Here is a 24,480-nt window from a genome sequence, read left to right as displayed (position 1 = left end):
ACATCAGAGCAATACCTGAGTAGAGGGAAAGGTACCTGTTCTTTCTCTTTTTTTAAATTTTAAACTTAAATACAAAACAAGAAAAAAAACATTTCCATGTACACATGAAAACATAAGATTCAATATGAAACAATAAATTTCCATTTCATGAAAACCTACGTAACAAATCCTACACACTTTTCAAAACAACCCAGCTTCTCTGTGCTTCCTTCTGGGTTTTCTTTTGTTCTCTGCTGTACACTTATTTTATTTTTCTTCTGTCTCCCCACACCGCCCCCCCCCGAGAAGACTACAATTAAATGCAAATATATAGACATATACATACATATCTATAAACATACACATATTTATATACATACACACACACACATACATATATGTAAGACCACGCTACGCATACTTCTATTCGTCAGTTTTCTCTGGAGGTAGACAAAAAGTTCCTTCATAGATCCAAATCTTTCCATGTTTTTCTAGATCAATCATCATTTCTTGCATCACAAGCATCACAGCAATATTCCATCACAATCATATTTCACAACTTTTTTTAGCCATTCCCCAACTGAAGAGCATCTATCTTTTAAACAATCTGACAGGTGTAAGATGATAACTCAAAGTTATTTTAATTTACATTTCTCTAATCAATAATAATTTAGAGCATTTTCTCATATGATTATACACAGTATTGATTTCTTCACTGAAAAACTGTCTGGTCATATCCTTTGATCATTCATCAATTGGGGTATGACTTATTTTATACTGTCTAGTTCTTTTAAATGGTCTAAAACAGTATTGAATAATAATGGTGACACATAGTGGTTTCCCTATTTTTCTCTTTTAATTAAATCTATTTTAGCTTTAACTTTGTCTGAGATTGTGACTACTATCCTTGATTTTTTTACATAATAAATTCTACTCCAATCCTTTATTTTATCTCCGTATGCATCTCTCATTTTTATTGTGATTCCTTAAAGTGACATACTATTTAGATTTTTAATCCATTCTGCTATCCATTTCCATTTTAAGGGTAAATTCATCCCATTCACATTTTAAGTTATAATTACTTGTGTATTTCCCTCCATCCTATTCCTCCTCATTATCCTTCTCACACTATTTTATCCAATCCCTCCTCAGTAGTTTAATTTCACTAGCCTAATTTATTTCTACCAGCTACCTTGCCTTCCTATTCCTTAATCCACCTACCATTCCAGGAATCTCTCCCGAACCTCCACCTTAATCTACCTCAGAGTTTCTCCTTTATCCCCTCCTCCCTCCCAATTTTTTAATCTAAATCACTCTTATAAAAGTCCCTCCCTTGTCCTATCCTCCTAACAGGGTGGGGAATCTACCTGTGGGCCTACCCATTTCCAATGAGTAAGGTTCTAGCACTACCAGCCCTTTATCCCCACTTGCTTCTTCTGTATCAATTCTTCCTTTTATGCCTCACTTGTATGAGATAATTACTCATTTTTATCTCTCCCTATAAAGTTTTATTTTTCAGAATTACCCCATCATATACAGCTCAGCCCAAGCCTTTCTTTCAAATTGCCCAAATAATGATGAGTCATAAGAGTACTGATAACATTTTCACATATAAGAAGTAAATAGTTTGACCTTAATAAGTCTTTCATAATTGGTCTTTAATGTTTATCTTATATTTCTCCTGGATTGTAGGTGTCAAATGTTCCATAAAGTTCTGCTCTTTTTGTCACAAATACCTGAAATTCTTTCAATTCATGATACATCCATTTGTTTTTTCCATTCAGAATTACATAACCCCAGTTCTTTTGCTCTATGAAATATAATGTTCCAAGACCTGCAGTCAACATAGAAGCTGCTGGGTCTTGTGTAATCCTGACTGTAGCTCCATTATACTAAATTTTTTTTTCTTGTTGTTTACAATATTTTCTCCTTAACCTGGGAGCTCTCAAACTTGGCTATAATATTCCTATAAGTTTGTCTTCTGAGATCTCTTTCAGGTGGTTATTGGATTGTTTCTATTTCTGCCTTGTCTTCTTGTTCTAGAACTTCAGGACAATTTTCCTTAATAGTTTCTTACAATATTGTATCAAGATTCTTTTTTTAATTGTATCTTTCAGGTAGTCCAACAATTCTTATATTGTTTCTCTTCAATCTGTTCTCCAGATCAGTTGTTTTTCTCATAAGATGTTTCATATTCTTTTTTTTTCCATTCTTTTGATTTTTTGATTATTTTTTGATGTCTCATACCATCCTTAGCTTCCCCTGGCCCAAATCTAGTTTTCAAGGAATTATTTTCTTCCTTAAGTTTTTCTCTTTTTCTAGTTGGTTGATTTTTTTTCATAATTTTCTTTATTTTCTTGGACTGCTCTTATTTTTTTCCCCTAATTCTTCCTTGATGTCTCTTATTTGATTTTTAAAGTCCTTTTTTAAGTTCTTCCATGAACTCTTTTTGGGCTTGTAACCATTTGACATTTCTCACTAAAAAAGGAGTGGCCCACTGTCTTCCTCTAACTATGAACTCAGATCTTCTCTAGCCCCACAGTAGCTATCTATGGTTGGGTTCTTTCTCCTTTGCTCACTCATTTTTATTTTTATTTTATTTTTAGCAGCTTATTTTTATAATGATTCTAGTCCCAAGGTGTGGGGAATGATGCCCCAAGTCTTTTAGGTCCTTCTTACTGTTATTTTCTGAGCTTTGTCCTGGGCCCAACTTTGGAAACTCCTACCACCCCTTGGCCAAGGCCTGGGCCCCCAGCCACACTGTCCCACAAATGCTCTTGCTCCTTGTAGTCTTTTTGATAGTTTCAAACTTCAACTGTCCTCTCTTCCTTGAACTGAAACCAGGGACTCTGCTCTCCTCCAAGGGTCCACTGCCAGCATGATCTGAGACCCTCCGCTACTGCACTCACCAGATGTGTGCTAGCTCCTCCCCCACAGTGGCAGCCCAGCCAAGGACGCATCTGATTGGCAGAGATGACCTTGTCAGTAGTGTCCCTCAACAATGGAAGGTCCTTTAGTCTTCTCCTACTCAACCACAATCCCCTACACTGTCTGTGAGGTGAAAGTTCCAGAGGCTGAGGCTGCCTCATACTCAGCTGCCCCCAGAGCTTTTAATTTGTAGATTCCTTCTAGTGTGCCTGGAGGTGTTTGCACTTCACTCAGGCCAAACCTCCATCCCTGGAGGTCAAGTCTTTCCTGGGATCTTCTCAAGATGTCTTAGGAGGACAAATGCCTTACTCCCAATTTTTTTTTTATTTCTGCTGCTCTATGTTCACTTTGAAGCCATGTTTCATCTTTTTTGTGGAGGAAATTTGGAAAGCCTAAGTTTTCTGACCTACCACCATCTTTGCAGAATCCTCCTGTACCTGCTCTTCTCAAAGGTTTCTCCTCTAACTTATGCTTTGGATACTATACTCCCACCCAGTGAGGAACCTTGCTCTAACTTTATCTTTACCCTTTTGAGTTAACTTTACTCTCTCTTTTCAATGATTTCTTGAATTGTGATTTTAAACATGCCCAAATTAAATACCTACCATAGAAAAGGAAAAAACCCACCTCTGGCTACCCCTTCAAATCTCCAATTATGATCTCTATTTTCTGTGATTGAACGGAGGGGTCATAGTCCTATTCTACATCAAAATACCTAAATGAACAGCTCTGTGTATGTGTGTGTGTGTGTGTGTGTGTGTGTATCACTGAACAGTTAATTAAAGAATAGTCTACTCCCATAATTTTTATTATTTCAACACCACTCATTTGTATTTTGAAACACCGCTCATTTGTATTCTGAGAGCTCCAGATCCATCACACTACTCTCTTACTATCTTCCTACCCTAATGTATGAATAAAAATGTGTGTCTATGTGTGTATATATTTATACATATATAGATTTATGTGCAGGAAAACATTCCTATGCATAAATATACCTATGTACATAAGGATAAGGCATAAAGATACCTATGTACATAAGGATAAGGAGAAAGACAGTTTCTACAAATACGCTGATAGGTGTATATGTATACATAAAATGCATATAAATATGTTTCTGTGTGTATATGTATATACACACACATATACATGTATACATATGCATGTTTGTGTATATACACATGTGTATATATATATGTATGTTTATAAAATACTATTTAAACCAAAAGCACAATGTGGATGTCAGCTGTTATTATTATATAAAATCTTTTTTCTCTCCAGAAATACCAACGATCTCTGTTCTGACAAAATGTAATGATTTCTTTTCAACTTTCAATTGCACCTAACACCACTAAATCTCTAATTCCCCTTTCTTAGAATTCTCCTGGACTTGACACACTTATACATGCTTTGTCTTCCTACAGCTTTTATTCCTTTGCTGGATCCTTTTCCGCCCCTAGCCTTTTAACCTAGCCATCTACTACTCTACTCCCTCCCTTCCCCCATCAAGTTTAATTCTTGGCTCCTATTCTCCCTTTATATTAATTCCTTTAAGGAGTTATTTTAAATACCATCTGTAGGATTCCAAAATTTACATTCTCTCCAGTATACACTTCACACCTTAAATGTTTTTCAAAAATATCTTGTCTTTCAAAATGGTACTTTCCCATTACTGCCAAAAATATTCCCACTATTCTTGAAGTACCTTAGGCTCAAAACCTTAAGCCATGATTTACTCCTCTATTGTTAGTCTCCTACATTCTATCCATCACCAAGACTTGTCAATTCTTCCTCTAAAATGTCTCTCATATTTTCCATTTCAATTTCATTTCAACTGCTGCAGTCCAGGTCCTCAATGTCACACGTGGCTTACCACAATCTCCTACTTGATGTTGTGTTTCTGGTCTTTCTTAGTTCCAGTTGGCCTACGTGTAGCTGCCAAAATAATTTTTTTTCAAATTGCCTGCTTCCCTTCTTTCCCCTTCCCTTGCTCTTCTTACTTTCCCTTACAATAATCCGTTAAAAAAAAAGGGGGGGGAGACAGCTAGGGGGTGCAGTGGGTAGAGTATTGTGCCTGGAGTCAGTCAGGAAGACTCATCTTCTTGAATTCAAAGCCGGTCTCAGACACTTACTAGCTATGTGACCCAGGGTAAGTCACTTAACCCTAATTGCTTCAGTTTCTTCATCAGTAAAATGAGCTAGAGAGGGTAAAGGCAAACCACTCCAGTATCTCTGCCAAGAAAACCTCAAATGGGGTCACAAAATGTTGGACACAACTGAAAAATGAACAAACAACAATAATAATCCAGCACTGTTAGGGAGAATTATCACTCTTGGATACAAGATATTTCCTGGTGAGTTTAACCTTTACAGAATGAAATATTTTATAAGTCTTTTGTGGAAATATTTTCTCCTTCTAAAAAAGCATGCTGAAAATAAATAAATAGTGTGGGATAGAATTTAATGGGTACCGAACCCAAGAGGAGTTCTAAAACTTTCTGCAGGAAAAAAGCTAGTTCTATGCAGAAAAAAGCTAGTTTTACCCTGCAATACCACTACTAGAACTGTACTCCAAAGAGACAAAAAAAAAAGGACCTACATATGTACAAAAATATTTATAGCAGCTTTTTTTTTTGTAGTAGCAAAGAATTGAAAATTGAGGGAATGCCTATCAGTTGGAGAATAACTGAACAGGCTGTGGTACATATATGATTGGGGTGAAAAACTATTGTGCCATAAGAAATGATGAGCAGAATGGTTTCAAAAAAATGTGGGAATATTTATATGAACTGATGCAAAGTGAAGTGAGCAAAATCAGGAGAACACTGTACAAAGTAACAAAAATATTCTAATAATGACCAACTGTGAAAGACTTAGCTACTTTGCTCAACATGATGATCCAAGACAATTCTAAAGGACTCATGATAAAAAATGTTATCCACCTCCAGAAAGAGAACTGATGAGCTGTGAGTACAGCCTAAAACACATTTTCCCCCACTTGCCTTATTCTTCTTGCCTTTTTTTTTTTTTTGCAACATGGCTAACACAGAAATGTTTTATACAACTTCATATGTATGTATAATTGATATCATATTGTCTGCCTTCTCAATGGGTGGTGGAGGGGTTGGAGGAAGGGAGAGAATTTGGAACTCGAAATAAAAAACACGATAATATAAAGAAAAGAAAAAAAGGTTTGTTCTGTCCTGCTGCTCATAAACTAATATACTAGCTATTACATATGTAACAAGCCCAATTTACTACATCATAACTTTTTCTTCATCCTTTCATTTTTATAGTATTGTCTGCCATATCTTCTGCAACACAGATAGATAGATAGATGGCTGATGGTCATTCACCCATTCCAACTACAGGCACAGTCCATGTGTTCTATCCCAACATCCTCTGTGGTCTATACCCACAAGATGATTCTATCTTTTGTCTCTTTCTCATTGGCCCTCTTTTCCCTCACTTTCAGAGTCTACTACTTACTGCCCATCCACTACTTTAGCACTTGGTTCCCTTTTCTCTCTACTTTGTTTTCCCTTGTCTCTTATTGTTTGTACTTATTCCCATGGTTCTCAAATTTCCCACAAGAAAGATGACCTTCGCAGACATTCTCTGTGATGGTCAGTAGTCCTATCCATTTAGTAGACAAACCAATCATGTGTTCTCACCTATTTTCACTGTTCCCTGATATTCATAGGATGCTTTCTGTGCCACCAAAGATCACCTTTAACTTAGTTTCAGCAGGCTAAAGCCATTATGAACACCTGAGGGCTCCAAAAGTCTACTCTCTGCATGAGGTATTATTACACAATTATTTATTATAAAGTTGAGTGTAAAGCAAAATATGTTACATATAACTAGGTTATTACAGAAACATCAATTCTGGCAAATTTGGGCATCTCTGCTTATTCTTGTAAGAGTATAATTTCTTTCTCTAATCTCATTGATGATTGTTTCCCAAGTATTTTTTTTCCAACATAGTTCTCGTCAAACATTCTAGAAACTAAAAGTTCTTAGTTGGAAGCCACAAATCTCTATTACTTACAACATGGTACTGAAAGTACACATACTGTTTTATAAGTAGGCTTTTTACTATAGATAATGTACAATTGCTCTACATTTTTCCTCTTAATGAGTTATTTATTTTGACAAAAAAGAACACAGATATGCTGACTTAAATGGATACGACAGTGCTCAGTAAAGTTAATGAAATGAGGAAACGCAAAAGGGCTGGAAAATATCCAAAAAAGAAGAACCATGAATGTGGTCAAAGGTCAGCTTGGCTGCTGGGATATGTATGACAAGGTCTGTTATGGTCTCTTCCAGCCAAGAGGGCTGCCTAATTAGGAAGGAGACCACCAAGTTCCCATATACTTTACTCCACTAAAACCTTTGTAAGTTTTCACTAAACCAAATAATGATCAAGAAATCCAATAAGAAAATATAAGTAATTTCTTCTACTCCAGGACTTCACAAAAGGTCATACAGAAGTCATCATGAAAAAACAACAGGAAAGGAGGCTGCCAGCAAAGCCAATGCCACCACAGGGTGGCCTAGCAGTGGTGACTGGATATGCCAGGGGCCTTATAGCATGGAAGGGAAGGAAAAGGAAGGGAATAATCATTTAAATAGTACCTATGTGCTAGGTACTGTGCTAAGCACTTTTTACAAATATTACCTCATTTTATCCTCACAACAACCCTGGGAGGTCAGTGCTATTATTATCCCCCCTTTAACAGCTGAGGAAAGTGAAGTTAAGTGATTTGCCCAGGGTCACACAGGTAGTAAGTATCTGAAGCCAGATATGGACTCGGGTCTTCCTGACTCCAGGCCGTTACCAGCCAGTGCTCTACTCACTGCGCCACCAGTTGCCGTCTAGCCTGTAGGTACTCTGCCTGGAGTAGAGGGCTCCCCTGAGAAAGCCACAGGAGGCTGCAGAAGCGCCATAAAGTAGTGGCCAAAGGTTCCTGAATAATTCCATAATGACAACAGATGTTCCACAAGGATTATAAGAAGAAATGAACAAAAGGAAAATTAGATAAAAGCTCCAGAGGAAAGAATTAAAAGGATAAAAAGTAACTTAGAAAAGTAGTAAACTCTACCCAAAATATGGACTCCCTGAAAACCAGAATAAACTAAACAGAAAAACAACTATGAAAGACTTTAACAACTCTGATCAATGCAATGAACCACCATGTCACCAGAGGATCCACGATGAAGTACATCTTGACAGAGAGAGGTGATAGGCAAAAGGTACAGAAAAACATATACTTTTTAAAACTGCCACTACGTGAATTCTTTTTTGCTTGACTATACTTATTGCTACAAAGGTTTCCTTCTGTTTCTTTTTTTGGTTTTATTCAGTAGGGAGTCAGGGACAAGGGAATATTGGCTGTAATGATGACCCCAAAATAGGGTCATTGTAACATTTTTAAAAATGCACACAAGAAAACGGAATGAAACTCAGAAGGAAGCACAAACAGGATATTTTGAAAGGAACATATAAAACTTATTATGTTCTTTTTTAAAAAGAGCAAATGAGTTTCATATTTAATCCTCTTTTGGTGTTCCATTATATGTATGTAAATGCTTTTTTTGTACTTAAATTCAAAATAAAAAATTCTTAAATAAAAACAAGATCTATCACGACAGAAAAACATAAATTTTCCAAAATGATACCAGAACCATAATGCATCTGTTTAGTCATAACAGAATTTTTTAGCAAATATGTTACAGTAAAAAACATTGCCGTATTTCATAATGACCAGTGTTAAAAAGAAACAGGGCAATATTTTACTTAAAAATTAACCATAAGAAAGTCACTAAGTAGAACATAAACAGATTTCAAGAACAGAGAAAAATAAACTTTTAATTCTCCCAAACTACTTCACAATCAATATTTTATATCAAAGAGTAAATTTCTTTTTAAAAAGTGAGTAGTTATGTTTCAAAACAAAGAGAGACAGGCTAATTTTTAAATATATACAAACCCACATTTAAGATTTTCTATTAAAAAAAATCTATATATTGACAAAGATTATATTAAAATCCTTTGGGGAAGAGATAATCCACTAGAGGGCACTCTTGCAAAGCAGACAGGGTTCAAATGTTAGTTTATGACTACACTGAACCATGGGTAAAATACTTCCTGTAAGAGAACTTGATATTAATTCTGTGCCCCATTCTTCCCTACAATACCCATGAATAAAGTTATAATTATAATGAAGTTATAGTAAATGAACAGGGAGGGAGGTTTGGAAGAGAGTAAGGGTGAGGGTCAGGGGATGGGTACTAAAATGTCTCAATCTTTCTCTCTTGAATATGGGAACACATAGTGAATAACACCCAGTAACAATTATAGTTATGACTGCCAAAGCAGAGCAGTAAATAGAATAGTAATGGTTAGCTCCTAATTCCAAGCACATGACTAAAACATGGTTAAATATTCCCACAGTCCTCCAACAAAATGACTCTTTAGATATCATGATGAACCACAGAAGAAGAATGTTCCAATACATAACAGCCAAATAATGAAAACAACCTAAATACATAGGACCAAATCTCCTTTCTATTATCTACACTGTTAGAGCTTTCAAGGCAGCTATGATATGATTGTCAATAGGTTTGGCTGAATATTAGCACAGGTAAAAAGCAAAAAACGGGAATAGAGAGGAGATGGTGTCCTTTTAAGTTTCTGAAAGGTAGTTGCAAAGTTTAGAGCTAGTAAAATATTTATTAACGTATACTTTTTAAAAATTCATCAAACTGAACTAAAATAATATTCCTTTTTTTAGCCTAAATCATTTTATTAGCTTGTTTGCCACGTACTTTATGACATCTTTGGTTATATTAATAAATTATAAATTATTTCAAACTTCCTTTTGTAACTAATTCTATATATCTTTATTTTTCCCTTAATTTTCAGGAGAAACAACATAATGAAGTGCAAAAAGAACAGTTGTTTCTGAATATGTGCTAATTAGCCACTAATATGCGATATGCTAAAAAACAAACAACATACAAGTGCCCTACCCAGGGATTTCTCATGCTTAAATCCTCTACATAGGCCTAAATAATATCTATGGTTAACAAAGGTTTAAGGCAGAGGCAGGAAAAATAAGGAAGAGGGAGGGAGAAATAACACCGAGGGCAGTGGAATGAGAAAGAAAAAAAAGAATACATAGGGTGTGACATGGTAAAGGGACACCAAACACTACTGCTATAGATTGTCTATCCCTGCTCTGAGCAAGGCTTCAAACCTAATGAAATAGAAGCTTGATTTAGAGACTAGTCTAACGTTCCAGTTTTGTTCTGGTTCAATAATTTAGGAAAAATACTAGGGTTCCATTCTAGTTCAAATTGCTTTACTAAGGTTTTTTGTTGTTCTTCAAAAAAAAACACAGGTAAGATCATAGTTTTACAAAGTAATGATATTTGAGATCAGTTCAGTTTAGGGTTCAGCAAACTAATGTGGTTAATTCTGTTTTCTATTTAACAGGTCAGTTCAAATCCCTGGTTCTAAGGCATCATTCACTCATCTGTACCTCTCTTTACTTTACCCTACAAGTTCAATTCAAAATAACATTAATTCAATACCTATTATGTGCAAAGAACTCTGTTAGCACAGGAGACACACAAAAATAAAACAGTCCCTATTCTCAAAGATCTGACATTTTCCCAGAATAGGGAAGGGCAAGAAGGAAGTTTAACAGGTATGCAGGTAAATAAAACACAAAGTAATTAGAGCAAGAGAACATAAGCAACAGAGGTGTGAGATGAAAAGATCAGAAAAGATTTCTTAGGGGAGGTGGCACCTGAGCTGACCTGGTGCATTCAAATTCTGAACTCTCACTGTGAAAATCAGCCTTATCCTCAAATGTTTTGTTCATATCCATCTTCCCCCAAATTTGGTTGTCTCTATGAGCTCCAAGGCCCCATGCTGCTCTGCATGTATGTACAGAAACACCCCATTCTTTCTCCCTCTACTATTCTATATCCTTTTCCTGATTCAGATCTTCCCATTTCTTTTGACAGCACCATCTTCCTAGTCATCCAGGCTCCCAACTTAAGAGTCATCTGTAATTCTTTCCTCTTTCCCTACATAACCAATTAGTCCTGTCAATCCCACTTCCACAACCTCTTTTGAATCCAGCCTTTCCTCCACTTATACAGCCTAATTCAGACCCTTATCACCTCTCACCTGGAACATTACACAACAGCTGCCTATGTAATTGATCCTTCCCCTCTCAATCCCCTTCACACAGTTGCCACATTGACATTCCTAAAACTCAGATATGACGATTTCACTTCCCCTCCTCAGAAATCTTCAAAGGTTCCCAATTTTCCCTAGGATAAAATACAAACTCTTCAGCCTACATTTAAACCCCTTTACAATCTGGATCCCATCTGCCTTTCCAATCTCATTTCATATTATTCTCTTTCACACTCTCCAATCCTGTCAAATTGGCCTGCTCTACACCTTACACTGGAGGTCTCTTATGCCAGGAAAGCACTTCCCCCTCACCTTTACTTTATAATAGATCTCAGCTGCCCTTCCTGATGCCTTTCCCCTCCCCACTGGCCAATACTAAACGTCTGCTGAACTGAATTGAACATATCAGCATTTAGCAAATGGTGTTCTCTTCTTTCATGTAAATGCCCACTGAGAAATTCCCTACTGTCATTTTATTCTTTTTCAATCCTCATTAATGCCTACTCTTCCACATGAAAAACTGTGAGAAATGCTACTGAGATCTTTCATCTTGTTCTGATCACATTTACAATAGTTCCTAGATTTTTCAGTTGTGGAGTCACATAGGTGTCTTCTAAGTAAACCACAGGTGGTAAAGAAAAGTCCTGAAAACTCTTCCTTTACATGTTTACCATATTTTTTATTGTGGGAAGAATGTGTCTTATTTAATTGAATATAAAACAGTACATTTATAAAAAATAATATTAAGAAGTCACTTGAAAGAAAAAACTACTCAATTATAAGAAAAGATCGACACTAAAACTATAAATACTGTTTGAAATGCTCTCTTTAAATTTTTAATTCATTAAAAGTTTTCTGTTGCTATAAGCAGCCCACTCACCATAATTAAAGCGCAACTTCTACCAAGTTATTCTGTTGTAATATTCATTTTAATTTATATCAAATTCTTAGCCCCTAAAAAAATCTTAGTTTAAGAAGAGCTCAACATGCTAGAGGGAAAAAATAAAAGGAAAAATAAGTTTAAAAAAAAGATTTTACAGATATTTTATACCTTTCTCAGAGAAGTTTTTATAATACCACAAATATTCAGATAAAGCTTATCACATTTATAGCTATGATCAAAAGCGACACAAGAGAATTTAGGGGTACCTACATCTACATGTGACTAATTAAATGGTTAAAAAAGGTTAAAAAAATGTTCTACTTAATAGTTTTTAATCTTACCAGGTCTTTCCTTCCCAGTGCCTTTTGATTCAGCAAATTTCTGTATCAAACCTTCAACAGTGGTGTTTGCAATGTTGTTTATAAATTCTTCATGTATCTAAAGAAAAGTACAATTAAAGACTATTTTCTTTTTTCCACAAAAATTTCTACTCCAGTTTAGAAGCAACTGCCATAAAGAGAAGTTAGCACCAACATGGGATTTTTCCTTTGACTCAATGCTGACTAAAAAAGAGCCTTGAAAAACATCTACAATCATCTATATACCCTGAAAATTAACTCAGGTGCCTAGATCTAGACAAGTGAATCACGTGTCGCACAGGAGAAAACAGCTTCTTTCCAACTTTTTCACATCTTACCAACTGTTCCAGGGCAGATGACCCCCACAATGGACAATACCAATATAGGTGCTCTCAGACCACTTGGGATTTTGAAAAACAAAAATGGCTTCTCCATCTTATCTCAACGTAATCCAGTGGTAGGATAAGATTACTGTGGACCATCATTGCATCTGTTTCTTTCCCCCACCCCATAAACGGAAACAAGATTAAAGATCAACACCTCTTGAAGTTTATTGAAATTTAAAAACAATGTGGTTAAAATTTGCTAGCCCAGAAGTCTGTTTCCATAACAACCTAAAACTTCAGATATTTAACATATTCCATACACATATGACAGCTGAGCATAATTCACTGTAAAAAAAATGTGAATCATCATTATTGGTAATTATATCACTAAACCTATGAATGGTATATTTAAATTATGTACCTATACACACTTGTTCTTTTTAATCTAACATCCTTTGTAAACTTCTTTCTTGGCTATATTACTGTTCTGCAGCCAAGTCAATTTGTCTGGATTTTTTATCTCATTCATTTTTGACACAAAACAATTTTTGCCTGGAGTAGCCAATTCCCCTTAGCTGTTAAAGCACAAGTTTAACGTAGGGATAAGAAGATAATTTTATATTAGTCATATACTAGTCACAGACATGCCAAAGTTACTACTCCCTTTACACATTGTGAATGGTTGCCAGGTTTTCAGACTAAACAAAGGTGATCTGCAAAATACCTTTAGTGAGTGTAATTCTTTGAACAGATCATTTCTTAGTCATTTTAATGGGAAATTATATTTGCTAAATTAAACAGTAACATTATGAAAAGTATTCTTTTCTAAACAAAGGCAGAGGAATATAAGGAACAGAGTAGTGTTACTACTACCTATGTTCATATGCCCATACCGGTGGGATTTAATATAAATAATGGTTTATTAGCAGTGAGTGAGCATGATCTCAAAGCATTAATTCTATTAAAAAGTTTGGTAACAGTATGAGCTAATGAAACAGTTGAATGATACAGTTTGTCTATGGTATATACTGGCTTCAATCACAGAAGGGCATATTGTGTCTCCACCTACTCTAGAACATGACATCAATTAAGTTAAACCCACCACCTTTAAAAAAAAAAGTTTAACTTAAAAGAAACTTACCTGGCCTATCTGTAAGTGAATTTCCTGTATAGCCTTTGACAAAGATTCTATAATCTCTTTTATATGAATGAGGTGAGTCTCTTCAATATCTTGAAATTTCTGTGCAGCAAACAGAAAAAATTACAGTCTTGCCAGTAATAAAATTTCAAAATTACTTCAACATAACTTTAACTGAACATAGCTACTTTGTAAATATTTAATAACCAATAACTAAAAAATATTAGAAACTATTGCCAAGATGTTTAATAAGCAAATGGATTTTACAAAGAGTAGATACTTAATAAATCCTTGCTGGTTGGTCATAAGCTAAATGCTTGTAGATACTCTAAACTATATTTTGAAAATGTATTTTTAAAAAATAACTGATTAGGATGGACATACTTTTATGAAGATGGACTATTCAAAGTAACAAAACCAGCCAATAATGCCGAGTTGTATAGCTGTGTTCAAAGTCATCTACCCAACTTTTTCATTAAAAATTTTTTTCTATCTTAATGAAACAGATAGTATTAGGAGTTCAAATCTCCAAGCCAAGATGAATTACACAAGTCACTGAACATAGTGGACAGATGTGATTACACATTTATAGTCAGTAATCTTTATAAAGTCATGAAAAAGTAGAGCTGTAGCAGAGAACTAGAGATAGGAAAGCATTTCTTTTCAATTTTTAGAAAAGTAAAAAGAGGCAGAATCTAGGAACTACCACATGGCAAATTTGATGCTAATTCCCCAGCAAAATTCTAGGACAGAGATCACTTGAAAAGACCTTTAAAAGAAAACAGCAATCATTAAGATTAATCACTAAGAATCAGATCACACAGACGGTATTTCCTTAGTTACTGGAAGGCTGATAAAGAGAATGCCCCTGATGCAGAATATTTTAAGCACACATTCAGCCATTTATCACTCCTCTGCAGAGAAATCAAATCTTGAGTGGCTCTCTATTGTCTATGCTGGTTAAAATTCAAACTCATTTGTCTTAAGCCAGTTCAGGCCTTCTATATTCTGATGTTCACTTATCTTTCCAGTGTTATTCACACTATTCTCTTCCACTTACTCTAAGCTTTAACCAAATAAACTACTGTTTTCTGAATATGTCCTATGCTTTCCACACCATGATAGCTCAAAACGTTCCTTAAAGCTAGAATGTTCTCTCCTCATATTTTCATCCTGGGTGCGTGCTTATCTCATTAAAATGCTATCTTCTACATGAATACTTCCTTGATTGATGCCCCTAATCAGTAATAACCATCCTCCCTGGAATTTACTTGTCATTAGCAGTAACGTTCCATGCTACACCTTGTATTTGTACTTTATTCTCTACAAAAGTTTATGTTCCATGAAATCTGGAACCATATCTTATCTAAACTTTGTTTCTCTCCCAGCAACCAGGACAGTGCTGTTTTGCACACTGCAGAAACTTAATAAAGGTATGAATTTTAATCTGTCAAAAAAGTACGACAAAGTCTCTCATGACATCTTTATTGACAATACAGAGAAATGATAGCTAAATTACAGTAAGTTAGGTGGAATTCATAATTAACTGAACACTTGTGTGCCAACACTGCTAGTTAATGGTCAGAAATTAATTTAAGGGGAGATTGTTGGAGATGTACTAAAGTTTTTGCTATCTTTTTCAATTTTTTTTTAATCAGTGACCTAGATAAAGACACAGACAGTAAGCAGCATTATTAAATTTGAATATGACATAAATCTAGAAGGAATGACCAAAACTCTGGGTGACAGAATTAAAATGTAAAATTACATCAATAGGCTATTGATGTAAGTTGACTAAGCTGAAATTTAACACAGATGAGTATATTTAGATTTTTTAATTAAATGCACAAATACACACTTATTTAATAAAAATTTCATATGAAAAAAGATCTGTGCTAACTTTCTAGAGATACATAAGCTTTTTAATATGCTGATAAGAATTTCCCTGAGAGTTACCCAGACATTAGCAATGTTTAAACTAGCTGAACTAGTCAAGTAGGAAAAAATGTAAGCTAGTATAGGATCACATAGAGCTGTATGTATATCCACCACTGACTGCATGAAATCCATGAGGAAGCACTTGTTCATTTGCTTAACGGACTAAAGTAGGATCAAATAAATAAATAAATAAAAATAAATAAATAAATAAATGTGCGAGTGATACTTTTTCACCTAGTCTGTTATCTAGCATGTCAGATTCTAAGAGGACAAGCACTTCCCCTGAATCCTATTCTTCTGCAGATGTGGGAAAATTGGAACACTAATGCATTGTTGGTGGAGCTGTGAACTGATACAACCATTTTGGAGAGCAATTTGGAACTATAAACAAAGGGCTATAAAACTGCACATACCTTTTAATCCAGCAATACCACTTCTAGGTCTGTATCCCAAAGAGATCATAAAATGGGAAAAGGACCCACATGTACAAAAATATTTATAGCAGCTCCTTTTGTGGTGGCAAAGAATTAGAAATTGAGGGAAGACCCATCAGTTGGAGAATAGCTGAACAAGTTGTGGTATATGAGTAGAATGGAATACTATTGTGCTACAAGAAATGATGAGCAGGGGGCAGCTAGGTGGCACAGTGGATAGAGCTCCAGCCTTGAAGTCAGGAAGACCTGAGTTCAAATCTGGCCTCAGACACTTGACACTTATGAGCTGTGTGACCCTGAGCAAGTCACTTAACCCAAGTGCCTCACCAAAAAGCCAAAAAAAAAAAAAAACAGAAAAAGAAATGATGAGAAGGCACACTTCAGAAAAACCTGGAAAGACTTATATGAACTGATGCTGAGTGGAGTGAGCAGAACCAGGAGAACAATGTACACAGTAACAGTCACATTATGCAATGACTAACTTTCATAGACTTATCTCTTCTTAGAAATGCAAAGATCTAAGACAACTCCAAAAGACTCATGATGGAAAATGCTGTCCACATCCAGAAAAAGAACTATGGAGTCTAAATGCAGATCAAAGCATATTATTTGCTACCTCTTTTTTTTGTTTCTTCTTTTTCATGGTTTCTTCCATTGGTTCTAATTCTTCTTTACAAAATGACTAATGTGAAAATAGATTTAATATGAATGTATATGTTGAGCCTATATCAATTTACATGCCGTCTTGGCGTGGGGGGAGGGGAGAGATAGGGAGAAAATAAGAATTCAAAATCTTATGGAAGTGAATGTTGAAAACTAAAAATAAATTAATTTTAAAAAGAAAATTTCCTATTCTTTTACAAAAAAGGCTTTCAAAAGTCTTCAGAAGTAAAAAATTTACTACACCGAGGAGTTCAGACACTTGCATAAAAAACCTTTTGAACTCACAACATATTTGGGCAACTGGTTATTTTCAAAACTGTACAAAAATATATCTTTAGAAAAGTAGGGGAAAGGAGCTGAAGAAAGCAACACAGAGTCTTCTTAAAGTCCCAGCCCTGCTGATTCCAACCCAACACCAGGTAAGCTGTCAGAACCCTACAGCCCAACTGTCAACCAGGAGGAGATCCTGAAGCCAGGTGGTAGAACCGGCAAACACCAACACCTGCGCGCCTCCAAGTGCCTCAGTGAGGGCGGGAGAACCAGTGGAAACCAGCTCAGAAAACCACCAGGTGCCTCAGTACTCTACCACAAAGGAATCTCCCAGTGCATTAGCAGAAATGAGGGAGGCAGCATTGCAAGGGGCCCCAGGCAGATAAACACCATGCAGCACCCATCTAAAAGAAGCTGAAGAAAGCTAAAGAAAAGGAAAAGCAGGCAACCTAGAATTGCCTAAAAGCTCTAGCCTTGCTGATTCCAGCCCAACACGAGGTAAGCTGCCAAAACCCTACAGCCTCCAATTGCCAACATAACAGGTCCCAGAACACAAAGCTAATGACCAAGACCTAGGCTCCCAACACAAGAAGCTTGGGTCAGTGCCCTCTGTTCTCCAGCAGGAGAGCTCAATCTCTTTAAAGGCCAAGGAATAAAGAAACTATGAGTAAAAAGAAATGTACTCTAGATTCATATTACAAGAAGAGTAGAGATCAAGACAGAAATCCTGAAGAGCACAACACTGTCAACAAACCCACATCTGTAACATCAAAAGGGAATATGAACTGGCCTGAAGCCCAAAAAGCCTTCTTAGAACAGCTCAAGAAGGATTTTGAAAGTCTAATGAGAGAGGTAGAAGAGTCCTTAAAAAATACAATTGGCCAATTGGAAAAAAAGTACACTGAAGAAAACAAGTTCCTAAAAAACACAATTGGCAAACTGGAAAAAAAGTACACTGAAGAAAACAAATCCCTTAAAAATACAATTGGCCAACTGAAGAAGGAAGTACAAAAACTAACAGAAGAAAACAATCTGTTAAAAACTAGAATTGGACAAATGGAAACTAATGACTCTATGAGAAAGCAAGAATCAGTCAAACAGAAACAAAAAAATGAAAAAATGGATGAAAACATAAAATACCTCATCGGTAAAACAACCAACCTGGAAAATCGATCCAGGACAGGCAATTTAAAAATCACTGGACTACCTGAAAATCATGATGAAAAAAAGAGCCTGGACAGTATCTTTCAGGAAATCATAAAGGAAAACTGCCCTGAAGTCCCAGAACCAGAAGGTAAAATAACCACAGAAAGAATACACAGGTTCACCACCTGAAAGAGATCCCAAATTGATGCCAAGGAATGTAACAGCAAAATTCCAAAATTACCAGATGAAAGAGAAGGTGCTGCAAGTAGCCAGAAAGAAACAATTTAAATATCATGGAACCACAGTCAGGATTACACAGGACCTTGCAGCTTTCACATTAAAAGACTGCAGGGCGTGGAACATGATATTCCAAAAGGCAAAGGAGCTTGGATTGCAGCCAAGGATCAACTACTCAGCAAAAATGAGCATCATTTTTCAAGGGAGGAGATGGATATTCAACGAAATAGGAGACTTCCAAACCTTCCTGATGAAAAGACCAGAGCTCAACAAAAAAATTTGATCTTCAAGTATAATATTCAAAAAAGACATAAAAAGGTAAATGGGACAGAAAGATACAATATGTCATTAATAAGGGCAGACTGCTTATATCCCTACAAGGGAAGATGACACTTGCAACTCTGAGAACTGTATTGTTATTACACCATGTTAAAGTAGTATATATAAAGAGGGTGGATATTAGTTGACTTTGATGTAATGATAAAAAAAAATCTAATCAAGTGGGTTAAATAGATCCAAGTAAGTGGATTAGTCTGATCTTAGAAAATGTACTGAGAAAGGAGGAGGCAGACATGGGTAAATTACATTACAGGAAAAGACAGAAAATCCTATTACAGCAGAGGGAAAGAAGGGAGGGGGTGAGCATTGTTTGAACCTTGCTCTCATCAGTTTTGGCTCGAGAAGGGAATAACATAATCAGTTAGGTATGGAAATCTAACTTGTCCTAAGGGCAGTAGGAGGGAAAAGGGGAAAGAAAAGGGAGGGGGGATGGAAGGGAGGGAAGACAGTAGTGTGGGCGAAGGGGAAGAGGGGGGAGGGGGATAATAGAAGGGAGGAGAGACTGAAGGAGGTGGTCAAAAACAAAGTGGGGGGGAGGGAGAGAGGAGAAAGAAAAGCATAAACGGGAGGGGGGGAAAGGATGGAGAAAAAGACACAGACAGTAATCATAACTATGAAAGTTGAATCACTATCTTTTTTTTTTCTCTCCTCTGTTGAGTTTTGTTTCCTCTTCCTGATGGTTCCTCCTATTGGTTTTAATTTTTACTTACAACTTCACTAATGTGAAAATATGTTTAATAGGAATGTAAATGTATAGCCTATATCAGATTGTGCACCATCCTGGGAAGGGTGGTGAGGAGGAAGGGGGAGAAAAATTTTAAACTCAAAAGCATATGGAAGTGATTGTTGATAAATCAAAATAAATTAATAAAATTTTAAAAAAAGAAAAGTAGATAAACTAATTCTTATTTCTTAATACATATAAAAGTCTCAAATCCATTAAGTCTGCAAAAAAAAATCCAAAACTCTGCAAAACATTAAGAATAATAAGAAAGGTACTGTAATATTTTTATCTTTGTGGTATAAAGGATAAAGAGCTGTCCTCTGACTCAGAAATCCTGGGTTCCAGTCCCTCCTCTGACATATACTGGCTTAGTGAATGAACAAGTTACTTAATCTCTTATTATCCCAGGAGGTAGCTGGTCTAGAGGCAGCTGGGCAGTACAGTGTATAAAGTACTAGACCAAGAGTCACAAAGACCTGAGCTCAAATATGATACTTCTTTCTCTGGATGGCAGTGAGGACTGGTTTAGAAGCTGCAACAATGATCTGATGGTTCTGCCTCCCTTAGGGTTGCTGTGTTTATCTGACTGTTGGCAAGCAGTGGGTTAGTAGTTGTTGCTATGTGACCCATGGCAAGTCATTTAACCTGTTTGCCTCAGTCTCCTCAACTGTAAAATGGGGATAATAATAGCACCTACCTCCCAAGGTTGTTGTGAAGATCAAATAAGAATATTTGTAAAGTGCCAGCACACTGCCTGGCACATTGTAGGTGCTTAATAAATGCTTACTTCCAGGGACCTCTTTAAGACTATTAAGTTGCAAAGTAGTTGCTCATTTGTATTGGTAGAGGGAGTTTCCTCACTGGGAGTTCCATGACACCAACTAAATCTGTGCCTCAGAAACATAGGCACTTAAATGCTTTTTTCCTTTCTTCCTTCCTCCCTCCTCAAAAATCTTTACTGTAAGTTAGAAAGCAGGTGAAAATGTGCACTGTTAGAAGAAGTTTCTTCGTTGAGAGTTCACTAAATCAATTAAATCGGAGGCTGAGAAACCTATGTTGAACAAAAGGAAAATTTTTATACTTAGGGATTTTTTTCTAGCAAGAACTATGAAAACACAATTTCAGCTTCATTCACTGACAACTTAAATTTCTTTTCCTGTTAGTTGTATGGTTAGCAGAACTGGCCCCTAAATTAGGTTTTCAATAAATTAACAAAGCACCTCTTCTCTCTGCTTAGTGTAAAGAAGATTCTGGAGTTGTTGCTTTTTTTTCTTTTTAAGTGAAATATGTCCTTATTTCATAAACACCAACCTGTGCCGTTTCTGTCATTTTCTGTTCAAAATCAGATTTGGCTGTTGCATACTTTTCCACATACAGCTTATAGGTATCTGTAGCTTTCTTAGATTTAATAGCCGCCTGTAACAACAACCAAAAAAAAAAAACACAAAATAATCATTTATTCTTCTTTTTGTATGTGTTCATATGAAATAAAACAAATTCAAAGAGATTTCTGAAGAGGTGATATAGTGTAGTCATACATAGCAAATTTAAATACTGTACCATTACTCTATCAAAACTGCTTTAAGATATCTATTTTTTCTTCCTTTTTGTGAATGTCAATCACTCAAAAGTTAAAGCATTCATTATCTTTGAATTAGTTGAGTCTACTCATTCTTTCACCTTTAAAGGATGGAGAATACTTTGAAAGTCAAATACAGTATTATTTAATTTTTCTGAGTAACTAATGGCATCATTTTATGATAATATAAAATAAGCTTTGCTGTCCAAGAATATGGTGGTCCACTGCAGATTATTTAAATCCTCTACTAGCATGTCATACACTTAGGGAAATCACTAAAAACTCAGAGACACCCCCCACCTTTGAAAATTTACATTTCAAACATGAACTCAAAGTTAAAAAGTCAAAAGGCCTAAAGTTTTAATGATTTCAACCATCCCCATTGTTAAAACATCTCTTCATTTCACATTCTTCAGAAAACCTCTCTCAAACATAACTTTATCTTCCTCTATTTCCTACTTCCTAAATTCCAGAAAGTTCTCCCTTTCCTTTAGGAGATGGTAAGCATCTTGAAGGCATACTATTCCATATTCCTTTTAATCTTCAGAGCTCTTACTACAGTCACAGAATGTTAAAATTTGCTGAACTAATTCTCTACTCATTCTCCCTCTATACTCCACATGGAGTTACAGTAACAAACCAGAGAAGGAAAGGAATTTCCACAAACAACAATAAAAATATAAGACAACTATCCATTTTTTCTTTTTGCCTTCTGCTTTATTCAGTAGGTTCTGACTTACTTCTGTATCAATTTTTACAATCATGAACCCTTATGAAAGCACTAAAGCAATACCTGATCATAAACTCCATTATTTAAGAATTATGTTGATGATCTCTCCCTAAATTCAAATAATCAATAAATTCCAGTTTCATATTTCTATAGTGTTTATGTTTGTTATCTTTATTATAACTCTCCATCCTGGCAAAAGATTGAGAGCTCTAAGAAAACTGACACCATCAGCCAGAAGTAACACTTTTGTCTCACCCACACCTCAAAAACCTTCTATGTCATCTTCATTCTCCTCCTTTGCTCCCCTGTGAAGAGGTGGCCCTTATAAAGGTGGTCACAAAAGATAAAACAGACAATTCTACAATTCTATTCACTAAATTTAGAAACTTTTGCATAAGCAAAATCAATAGATAAAATAATAGGACAATATTTACTTGGAATAAATATCTTCAGCGCAAATATCTCTAATAAAGGTTTGATATACAAAACACATAAGGAACTAATGAACGAATGAACAAACAGTGTTAAACTCTGGGACACAAACAGAAACGCATATTAGCCCTTGCCCTTAAGGAGCTCACGTTCTACCAAGGGAGACAACATATGAGGCAGGTTTTGGCTGCAGATCAGATATAAAGGTCCTTATAGTGCACCAGCAGAGGAGAACTTAATATCTCTTCACTAAAGTCACATCCACTGATAAAATCTTATCAGTTTCTGATATTAAGCCATATGACAGTGCCAAGGACTTTGGTAACAAGAACTTTCCTTCCTGGGTCTTCAGGAGCTATGGCTGCAGCACCTGCAGGGGCAACTCCACACAGATGATGAATCTTCTGAAGATGGTGGCTAGGGGAGTGTCATTCCCAAAGCACTTTCTTGGGTTTACAATCCTGGACTGTCTCCATCAGGGTCTGAAAGGAGATGATATGGGCCAAGGTAGTAGAATGGGAGAAGGAAGGGAGGCTGACTTTTCTGGCACATACTGCCTCCTAATTCTCTCCCCAGGTGCTTTTCCACTTCAGCCAAGTTGGTTTGAGTGGCAGGTGTTTGATAGAGCTGACCCCTTCTCCACAGCAGTTTCTTCTCCAAATGATGACAGTGAGGACTGGTCTAAAAGCAGGACCAAACAGGCTGGTGGGTCCTGCTGTTCCCAGGGCTCCTGTATTTATCTGACTATGGTGACAGTTGGTTAGCAGTTGTTGCTGGTGATGACAAGGAAGGAGCCTTTCTCCACAATGACTTCTGCTCATAATGATGGCTGGACTAGAAACAGTTCTGGTGGTTTAGGTTCCCAAGACTCTTGGGCTCAGAGTTCTGGGCTGTTTCCATCAGGGTCTGAGGGAATACAGTGATGAAGGTGTTGCCTAGCTCGCGTTACCTCCTGTCTCTCTCTTACGGGGCTTTGCTACTTCAGCCAGGCTGGCTTGCCTGCCTGTGAGTGCTAGTTGGTGGGAAGTTGGTAGAAATGGCCTTTTCTCCACAAGAGCCACTTCCCCAGATGATGGCCGTGAGGGATGATACAAACATCTGAGAACAAGAACAACTTCTAAAGCATGAATGAATGAATGAATGATTGAATGAAAAAGCACTTACTATATGACAGAGGCACTGTGCTGAGCAGTGATACAATAACAAAAATGAGACAATGCTTGCCCTCAAAAAACTTACATCCTAATAAGGGTACAATACACATAGGGGAGTGGTATCCAGGGAAGGATGAAGTTACAGGGATGGTGAGTGGATCCACAAGGCACTCATATGATTTGCCCTTTCCAGAATCAAGAATAATAATTGATTTTATTACTACTCCCAGCACAAGAAGGAGGGGGAGGGAAAAATACAAGCAAGAGTATAACATGAAGCTGATGATGGCAGATATCTGGGGCTAGATATATGTAACTAAGATCTCACTAATTAGCGTGGTCCCTAGAGGTTTAGTTGGGAAGATGTATCGGCATGAGTGGTAGGCCTGAGAACCATGATAGAAAGGAAGTGAGGCAGCAAGTTATGACTATACGTAGTGAGCTCTCCCCAGTCAGCAGAAAAGTGGATTAAAATATGTGGCAGGCAGTTTGGTTTTTTTTGTTTGCTTTTGGTTTTGGGTTTTTTTGGCAAGGCAATTGGGGTTCAGTGACTTGCCCAGGGTCACACAGCTAGTAAGTGTTGAATATCTGGTCTGAGACCAGATTTGAACTCAGGTACTCCTGACTCCAGGGCCAGGGCTCTATCTATTCTGCCATGTAGCTGCCCCCTGGCAGGTAGTTTTTTAAAGAAGGAATATAAACTATAAATCATCATTAGAAAGAATCCTCAAAATAATTAAGAAAAATGCAAATCTAAATTCTCAGTTTTTCTTCATAGCCATCAGGTTGGCAAAGATAGCAAAAGAAAAAACTGTAAGTACTGGAGGGTGCTACTGAAAGTGAGGCAGAGTAAGACACTGTTGGCAGAACTGAATTGGTCCAACTTCCAGAAATCAGCTGTCTGAAGGCAGCAGGCCGACCGCCCAGCTTCCACATACCTACTCTAGCAAAAACTTGAAAATCCTACCAGACTAAAATGATTTCTTCCATCTCAGCCAGAGTC

At 36.4% G+C, this 24,480-nt stretch overlaps 1 protein-coding gene across 1 annotated transcript in view; it reads right to left on the bottom strand.

The window, feature by feature from the left end:
* Positions 1 to 24,480, bottom strand: part of FCHO2 (FCH and mu domain containing endocytic adaptor 2) — a 148,747-nt gene that overhangs the window by 67,567 nt on the left and 56,700 nt on the right. The window contains 3 exon segments of the mRNA XM_020998360.1: positions 12,350 to 12,446; positions 13,835 to 13,933; positions 20,894 to 20,998. Of these exon segments, the coding sequence (XP_020854019.1) occupies positions 12,350 to 12,446; positions 13,835 to 13,933; positions 20,894 to 20,998 (301 nt within the window).

This window comes from Phascolarctos cinereus, unplaced genomic scaffold, assembly GCF_003287225.1.
Source record: "Phascolarctos cinereus isolate Bilbo 61053 unplaced genomic scaffold, phaCin_HiC Scaffold_4;HRSCAF=312, whole genome shotgun sequence".
Classification (NCBI taxonomy): Eukaryota; Metazoa; Chordata; class Mammalia; order Diprotodontia; family Phascolarctidae; genus Phascolarctos; species Phascolarctos cinereus.
The sequence above is the reverse complement of the archived record's forward strand: the minus strand, read 5'-3'. Positions and strand labels throughout refer to the sequence as shown.